Raw genomic sequence first — 10,045 nt, 5'->3', positions numbered from 1 at the left:
GCATTTTGCACACGGCAAAGCTGGGGCCACATAATCGGATAGCTTCGTTCATAGCCGACTGGTCCATTGAATTTATCGAAAGATTTTGTCAATGAAGGAAAACGGCGATAATCTTGATGTTTATTTCGGCTGTTGCGTTGTTTATATTACCGTTGAAGTTAAAAATTGACCATCATCGTGAAGAATTATATCTTCTGTGTCGATGGACCAAAGGATTATGTGAAAATATTGGAAATGGAATAAAATACATGGTGATTATGACGGTAGGGGTGCGGATTTTTTCCGTCGAACATTTTTATCTTGTGTATTATTATAGATGTTGAAATATGAATTTTTTTCAAAACGGCTTATATAAAGTTTTTTTGATATATATGATCAGTACATGTGCTGGGATTAACAAATATGCATTTTATTTGGATTTTAAAGGCGTTTTGAGCTCCAAACCCCAAGTGTCTGTGATTATAAACAGATTGATACAGATTTTCTTATTTCATTTGGGTTTATGGTAAACCTATTGATGACGCGAGCTTCCATTTAAATGCAGATGCTGATAAGACGCATCAGGCATGCAAAGAACAACAGAGGATGTTTTGTAAATGTTAAAGGAATTCGACTGAGGTTTATAAGCCTAAAACATAATATTTTAATTTTTCACATAGATAAACATGAGCACTTTAGACAGAAATATGAATAAAATATAACTAAGAAATACACAAGAAATATATTGAAAATCATGTTTGTGCTATTCTCAGTCGATTTGAGTCAAAAGCGTTTAAACGTTTTTCAATTTTGAGTCATATTTCACTATTATAATAATTATTCTGGAAAAACGGAGCGAGCTAATGATCTGAAATTTTGCACATAAGTTATTAGTATAGATCTACATCAAATGGAGTTATGATCTCAAAAAATTATTTCCAGTCCCGTCATGTCAAAAAACCTCAGTGGAGTCCTTTTAAGCTACATAATCAGCAAGTCATTGTAGTTTACGCCTTTGAATATACACATTTTCGTGTTTACCGTTAACCTAAAAGTATATAACTGCACATAATCACATCAATATATTTAACACAATTACAACAACAAAATATAGTTTTAGAAAATTAAAAGTTTAACAAATGAGAAATTAACATTAGCAAACATAAAAAGAAACTGATGTTCGCGTCCGATCAACTAAATTGTCATAACACAAATACATTGTTATGTTTTGATGAAAATTTTGAAAGGATCTCAAAGTGGTTTGTCTAGTTATATGTGTAAATCTGTACTGTTACACTGTATACAAAACACCGATCGAAACTTTTGGAAAAAGAACAATCTTTTATATCTTTTGCTTTCTGCAATTTCCTGCAGTATATTAAATCATCATAAATTAATAGAATAATAAGGAAGTTTTATCAATGCTTAATTTGTGACGTTTTTAATTGTAATTACAGCATTATTATGACTTTTAAAGATAAACACAACTGAAAATCATTTACATTTGTATTTTTAAAATAATAGACTTTCAAAAAGAAAGTTTTAAAATTCATATTTTTATGATATCATAGCTGTTAGTATTATTTATAGCTTTAATTGTGTAATACCTTGCAAGGATTATATACGGAACAATAACATATTCAGGTATTTTTAATTTCACCTGTATTACTGTTAAACTTAATGATGACTCAGATGTTTCTAATTTAATGCAAATGCTGATAGCCTTGTCATCTGGCAGGCATTTCGTATTCCTGAAAGTCTGCATGTTTTTACATCTATCTACTTAACACTCTTTTCAAATAATCAAAAATAAATGTTTGTTTTTGTTTGTTTGTTTCATTTTTTACACTCTTTCCCAACAGTATTATAGTCATATAGGCGGGTAGTTTCATAACCATCGTTCCTGGAGAGTTACACCAGTACTACTCTACCTTCCTCCGCGCTAAACTAAAAAGCATCTCCCGGGATCGAACCCACGCCAGAGAGGTGACTGGATTACAAGTTATCGACTCTAACCCCTCGACCACGGAGCCGGTTCAAAATGAATATTAATAAAAAAATGATAAAAAATAAAATAAACAAAATATAAAATAAAAATAACAAATGTAATTTAAGTGAAACATCGGCGAAATTCAAGGGACATAATGGGTAAGCAAACTAGCCAATTTTTACTTAAAGAGTAATGTTTCCTAGGTATACAAATGGAAAGAGGAAGTTCAAATGAATGATAGGAATTTTTACTTCGACGCTAGTATAAAATCATACTATAAGAAAAGTTCAAAAGTAAGATATGTTCATGAATATAAATGCTTACACGTGAGACTTAATTTATGCATTAATTATTTCATATTTTGCTTTAAATAATGATAATGGTTTTCATGACTGAACATGATGAAAGGTACGTTTATGTGACTTTTAGATATGATTGATTTTTTAATCTAAAGAGGAATTGAAAAGAGTTAACGTTACATTCTGACCGTCTAGCTTAACAATAACATAACGTTACTCACTAGTGCATTAGTTTAATCTTTTAAATTTTCATGCTAAGATGAAATGTCATCAAATGTTAAATCTCTCTTTATATCTACAATATTAAATGGTTTTTCATTTATTTTTCTCTCGTGTGTACCTCCCGTGTGTACAAAGGGGACTTCACAGTAATCGATATTGCTGAAAATCTTCTAAGCGAGACAAGACTTTTTGCTGACGATAGCTCTTTATCCGTTTCCTCTAACGATCTAAATTACATTGAAAGTACTCTTAACTCCGACCTTGAAAAAATAAATAAATGTCTAAACAATGGTTGATTAATTTTAACCCAAATAAAACAGAAGTTATGTTCTTCTCTCAAAATCATGGAATCAAACCCTCGTTAGTTTTTGATAATATCTCTCTAGATTTCGTGGATAATCACAAACATTTAGGATTAACTCTTTCTTGCGACTTGAAATGGCACGAACATATTAATAATATTTCAGCTTCTGCGTCAAAAGTATTAGGCTCTATGCGTGCTTTAAAATTCCAACTCAAAAGATCTACTTTAAACCAGATTTATATATCTTATATGCGTCCGATATTTGAGTATGCATCAATTGTTTGGGATGGGTGTGCTGCATATGAAAAACAATCACTTGAGCAATTACAATACGAAGCCTTTTTGTCAATGTGATATTGGGATTGAAAATGCCGAGCATTTCTTTTTCAAATGTAATCGTTACGTCGAACAACGAATAATACTCTTTCGAGAAACCCGATCTTATCATCCATTAAACATTGATACATTATTGTTCGGTCGTGAAAATTTAGAATACGAAGATAACGTTGTCATTTTCGAATCAGTTCAAAAATTTATCAAGACGACCCATCGTTTTGATAATATTTGACTTTTCATTTTGTGTTTTTTCTAAAATTTGTCATTTATATTTGCTTATTTGTTCTAATCTAACTTACTTAAATAACAAATATTCATTACCAATCTTTCCCCAAAAACCAAACTTCAACTATTTTAACAACTACAGTGAGATCGGGATGGCAACCTGTGGATGGATCGCACTTCAAAATCAAAATTGTACATTAAATTTTAATGAATAAATGAACTGTTAAAAAATGAAATACATATTTTAAAGTTTATATGCATGTTAAAAATAATCATTGTTGCCTTAAAGTATTTTCTTCTGTAATATTAATTTCTGGGAAGGGCTTAATCTAATGTTGTAAGAACTTGTTGCCCAACCCATTTGCATTTTGATATATACTCATAATTTGTATGTCATGTTTGTAAACATGTATTTAATGCAATAAAATATGTTTAAACTAAACAGAAATCTTAGTTCAGCAGGGTTTCTCTAGGACGAGTCGATTACCGAAAACGCATAATATTTTTCAAGGCCTAACTTTGTTATATTCTATATTTTATGGAGCGAGAGATTATTTCCAAATATGGTATTGATATTTGCATTTGACTCCGCCTTATCTACCTGTTGATGACGTAAATTGCACCATTAAAGATTTTTACCTGAAAACGGTTAAAAAATAATGTTAAATTAAACTCAATTAGTTAGTTGATTTACAACATTGAATAGGTCGAATAGGAAAAAAGAACACACATAAAAAACAAACAAAAAAAAAACAACAAAAAAAACAACAACACCGAAATGTTACATTTTTTTCTGATAAGACTTGACCTTTAATTGACCTTGACCGTTAAGATCAAATTAATGAAATTTGCTTAAATTGTCTTAACTTACAAATTTGATTCATACTTGTACAAAAGAACACATATGACAAAACCAACATGTTAAACAATTCTGACCTTGTCCTTTATTTGACCGTTACTGTCAAAGTCAAATTATTGAAATTTGCTTAAATTGTCATTTATTTACAATTTGATCCATACTTATACAAAAGAACGCATTACAAAGCCGACATATTTAATTTTGCTTACATTGTCACTACTTTGTTATTTTTATAGATTTGATTCATTCTTGGACAAGAGAACACTTATTGCAAAACAGATATGATAATGAAACCATATGTGACCTTGACATTTGAATGACATTCACCGTCAAGGTCAAATATGAAATTGAAATTGATATTGTTACAAATAATACTGTTTTGTTGGAGTGTTCTTTACTTCAATATTCTTCCTGCATTATCCTTCCTCTTAAGTGCCGAGCGTAATCCTCGCTAGGTTTTGGCTATAGTAACAAGGCGTTAACCGTACTATTGCACAATAAGAATGCCTTTTATAAGCACGCTTCATAGACAGGAAACAACATAATTTTGAAATTTATAAAGATACCCGAGAAAGAAGTATTTTATTTCAATACGAAAATCATTACTTTCATTCATTTATGAAAACAGTGTATAAAATTCTGAACATGCGATTTTATTCTTGACCAGTGTGACACAAGTATTTCTTGTTAAATATCTTAAAAATCCAAAATACAATCCTAGTGTTGTTTTTTTTATAGAAGAACATAGATTTATGTATTTTCCAATTTAATATTTCAATAAAACAAAATATCATTCTTGTTTCATATATTAAAACAACATCAAAAATTTGGTTATATCTGTAATTTACACAACAATATCTAATGGAGTGTTATTTCTCTAATTTAGATATATTTCTTATTATCCTTGTAGAATGTTTCAATCGCCTGAATATAGTAATATATTGTCACTGAAGTTATCTGAGGTATTAGAGGATGTTGGTGTCAATGAAGAAATGGTGATGAAAAGAAGAAGAGTTCACATGCTGGCAGAGAATATTCATACTGTGTCATTGAAGTCAATATGTGAAAACAGAACTGTATATAATTTTGGGAGTCAATCTGAAGGCACAACTACTATAGGACTCAATTCAGATACTGACATATTGCTTTTGGATTATGATTATAATGTAATACAGGACTGGGCAGAGTGGAAACAGAATAAGATCAATCTTCTTATGATACAGGATGAGGATGTTACACCAGGATATTGTTTCCTACAACTACTAAGATCTGATGAGCCTCTATTTGAGACAATCATTCCTGATCAAGATTATATCAGAGATAATAAAGGGAAAATATTATTGAAAAATACATCATTGACTGCTGCTGGTGATGATGCTGTGAGACACGGTCCGTCTAATTCTATCCTCGGGAAAGAAGGATATAATGACATTGATATAGTTTTTGGTTATCCTTGTAATTCATTGCCACAATCAGCTTTACATTCACTAGACAGACAAAGCATATGGAGATGGCCAATATCTGAAATGATCAGATATGCTGTAAGTAATGGTTGTTTTGTTGTTGGTACTAGCAGTAAGATTAGTACTTCCCCAGAACTAGAATGGAGAATATCGACATCATTAGGAGAAAGATGTTTTATGTTTAATACAAACATAACACAATTACATTGTTATGTTTTGATGAAAATTATTTTGAAAACTTTTCTAACACCTCAAAGAGAAAGTTCATTGTCTAGTTTTATGTGTAAAACTGTAGTATTACACTGTATACAAAACACCGACGGAAACATTTGGAAAAAGAATAATCTTTTCACATGTTTAACATATTGCCTGCTTGAACTGCAAAGCTATATTCGAAATGAAAATTGCCCGCATTTTATAATTCGCGTAAACAACCTTATGGCCGGACAATTTACCGCAGAAGGGAAGCTTGATATTTTACAGAAGATAAGTAACATAATACAGAGTGATGGTAGACATTTGCTTCGAATATGTATTGATGATTTTGGTAATCGACTCCAGGCCAAACAACATACAGATCGTGCGATACCTTATGGTATGCTTACTCCTCGTCTCATTAATGAAAACATTTCGGTTTGGTTATTTCATAACTTAGCACGAACTATTGTCACGAGCAATTGTCCATTAATAATTTTAAATTTGTTGGAAAAACAAAATGTCAATCTCAAACAATGTATCCTAAAGCTAGTAAACTATAGTGTACATGGATCTAGACTAGAGCAGCTTGCAAGCCGTTGTTTGGTACCGTTTCTTTATTCAACCCTTGGATCTATAATGGTGTCATCAAATATTCGACGGAATACTGCAATTCAATATCAAGCTCTTAAGTTGTTATCATTAGGTTTAAACTCGGATGTGACATCTGGCAGACTTAAACTAGCGTCAGTGTTGTATTCTGTAGGTGATATGGATAGAGCGGAGTTCATTCTGAAACAAACAGAAAATCGATACAACTGTGATATTGTTGAACCTTTATGTGTTTGCTGGAGATGTCCAAGGTCTAATTGGTCTGCAGAATTTAAGAGAAAATGTCGCGAACAAAATGAAGATTGCATCAATCGTATCACATCATTTTGTGTCAGATTCATGCAAACGGAGGTAAACTGTATACCTCGAGAGTTACAATATGAACTGAAGAGATCTACACAAGATGACATGCAACACAGAAGTTATATAGACAAAATGTGGATGGACTTTGCAGTCGTTGATTCTCTCCCTTTTCTCTACTTTTTACAGTACAAGGTAGACGGAAATCTACAAAGACACCAGGATCAACATGAAGCACTTTGTAACCTTGTAATTACTACCATGTCTGGTCAAAACCTTTGGCACAGGGAAACGGCTCTAAACTTAATTGGTCAATGTATGGAACAGGAGAACAAACCAAAAGAGGCGATGCGGTGTTATATGCTTTCTCTTCAACAAAGAGAAAGAAACAACGCCGCAAAATTCCATATTTGTAATTTATTGAGAAAGCACCTTTCTGACATTTAAAGGGTCTGATGTTTGTTATGTCGAGTGAAAAAATGATAAATATATTTCAAACAAAAATATCATCAATATTTAGAATAATATGTATATTTTCAATTGTATTGCTGTTCATTCAAAAGGCATTAATCATTATTTTGTAATTTAATTTTTCATAGGGCATGTGCTCAATAATTGTAGTTTCACTTACTGAACAGTTACATGAGATAACAACTCTATGATTGCAATAATCATTTTCTGTGATATTTTGTTAAATAAAAAATTTGACATTAATACATGTAGTTATCTTTTAATGCAAATTTGTTTACTTTTAAGTGCCGATCGGAATCCGCTAAGGCATTGTTAATATCTTACGTCGGTATATTGTTTTATATTTTACGTCGAAAAATATCATTACTCCAAATTATACATGAACTGTAAATGTTGACGTATATTGTAAACATGTTACAGTGTACAAACGCATAACGGGCCCGATGACATGTGAAAAGTGAAAGTTCAATGACAAGCAATATCAGGACGAAAAGGGAGCAATTAAAATGACACACCTGTGCATCAATTGCTTATGTCATTTAAGTCGAATCTTAGTCGTGTGGAAGATATTTTGAATTGTTATTAGAAAATAACATTAATTACATACTTGATCAAATGAATATTTAATACAGAACTTAACCTGATTTTGAATGTGATATTTAAAGCTTAATTAATGAATAATTTAATGACATGAACCGCCTTTGAGTCAACTTATTTAAAGTTTGTATATTATATATAGTCTGTTGTAAAAAGGCCACAACACATTCTTTGCACCTAATATTTATTTCTAATGTGCCCACCCGGGCACATTTGCACATTTATGTTCCGATTATTTTAGCAATTATAAATACCTTTGTTAGAGGACAGATAACTGTTGGAAGAAGAACTGTTGTTTTTTTAATAGTCGTAAGGCCTTTTTTAGCAAACATAAATTTCTCAGTTTAGTATGTACAGGAGCATAAAATTGGATAATATATATAAGATCAATAATTTTTTACTTATTAGGTAACAATAATTTCTATTATGAAAGTAAAGCGTTGATTATCACAGTTTCTAGGAGAACAATGACTCATTGTGCTAAAAACTTTTGACTAGTAACTTAAAACTTCTTTGATGCATACTGGGTCAGTTTTCTGTTATTGCTGATATTTGAACTCTAAGTTTGACTTTGACCTTTGAGCTAGGGGTTTTATCTTACGCAATACACGCCGGCCTATTATGCTACTTAATTTTGCCAAAATATTTCATTATTTCTTGAAGCATGACAGAGTTTTGAACGGGACAATATTTTCTCATTGCTGTTATTTTACCATTTAGTGTCACCTTGACCATATAATCCTTCATCTCGGTTGTTTTACATACAACATAAAATTAATTAATTAGACGTGAAACCGTATTGAAAGATTCCATTTCCACCATAGTTTACAATGAACAAAGGGATGGCACAAATTAAGATGGAACGGCAAACGGACGTAAATTATGTTATATATAGATATATTGCAAGTCAGTAGAGTCAAATTGATTTTCTTTACCTCGAAGGGAAATATGTACTTTAAAAATGACGATCCGATTCTCGTAAAAGTATCTGTAAACATTGTAAGAAATTGTCGATATTGCTCTCGCCCGGTTATTTCTTCTTGAAAGAAAATATATAGTAACCAAACAAAAAAATAAATAAGAAAAAAAAAACATATTGAAATTGTCTGTATTCGCTCTTAACTGTTGTTATGCCTGTAAGTATGATATAAACCAAAATGATCTAAAATTGCTGAAAGGATAGAACATAGATGGGGTGTCGAGTTGGGTAGAGAGGTCGTTATAAATGAATGAATCAATTTACAACATAAAATTCTCTGTACAATCATTGTCTAACAACATAAGCTAAATAATCAATTAACTAATCAGATGATCATTACGATTAGTTTTTTTTGTATCCAATATTCTAACATCTACTTGAAAAAATATGGTACAACCCGACTTTATGTTTCAATTCAATATCAATAAACCAGGTTTAATCATTTGTTTTTAACCGCTGCTAAATGTCGTAAAATCTTCTACCGCTAAATGTTGCATTTGTAAGGTTGAATGTAGCACCGTTAAATGTCTCAACATTACCGTTAAATGCCGCAATATCTAAATTAATGTACAAAAACTAGTACTATGTCAATATCAAAGTTATATCGGTGAACTGGGGATCAGCTATCTCTCAGATTGGAAATGCTGTGATGTCTATGGGTTGAAATTAAGGTAATATTTGACGGTATTATAAATTGACGATCATTATAAGTAAGGAACCCTTGGTGATAAAACTCATATTTGCAATAGTATTATAACAAAGAACTGAACAAACTAGCGATGGAAATCATTCCACAATTTGTTTATACTCTGTATAATAACTGATTTGTCACAATGTAATGATTTAAAGCGCTTAAATTGTAATTGTTATCTACGTAGTTTTAAATCAGAACCTATATTCATATAATTTACCATAGTTTACAAAAATTATCGATAAATTACTATTTCTCTTCCTTCTTTAGTATAATGTAAACAAGAAGGTATAATTATAGCAAATAATCTAAATTGACCTATCTAGGTTTTTATACTGTTTTGATGTATCCTCATATAACCATATATTTTCAAACTTGAGACCTGAACAGGAGATAATTTTAACAAGAATTTAATGATTATTATCTATTGATAAATATTGACTTTATAAACGTCATCATAAAACAGAAATTTTCCTAAAGTTAAAATTGCTTATTCATGATTTTTAATTAGATACTTTGACAT

General features: G+C 30.8%; 1 protein-coding gene across 1 annotated transcript; it reads left to right on the top strand.

Annotated features, from left to right (window-relative positions):
• The first annotated feature begins 2,213 nt into the window (after nt 1-2,213).
• LOC132727342 (uncharacterized) lies at nt 2,214-7,431 on the top strand. Its single transcript, XM_060712779.1, has 2 exons — nt 2,214-2,262; nt 5,125-7,431. The coding sequence occupies exon 2, from the start codon at nt 5,126-5,128 to the stop codon at nt 7,229-7,231; it is 2,106 nt and encodes a 701-aa protein (XP_060568762.1). The 5' UTR covers nt 2,214-2,262; nt 5,125; the 3' UTR covers nt 7,232-7,431.
• Nucleotides 7,432-10,045: the final 2,614 nt, after the last annotated feature.

Source organism: Ruditapes philippinarum, unplaced genomic scaffold, assembly GCF_026571515.1.
Source record: "Ruditapes philippinarum isolate M1 unplaced genomic scaffold, ASM2657151v2 ctg688_1_1_1_1, whole genome shotgun sequence".
NCBI lineage: Eukaryota > Metazoa > Mollusca > Bivalvia > Venerida > Veneridae > Ruditapes > Ruditapes philippinarum.
Note: the sequence above shows the minus strand (reverse complement) of the source record. Positions and strands in the feature narration are given on the sequence as shown.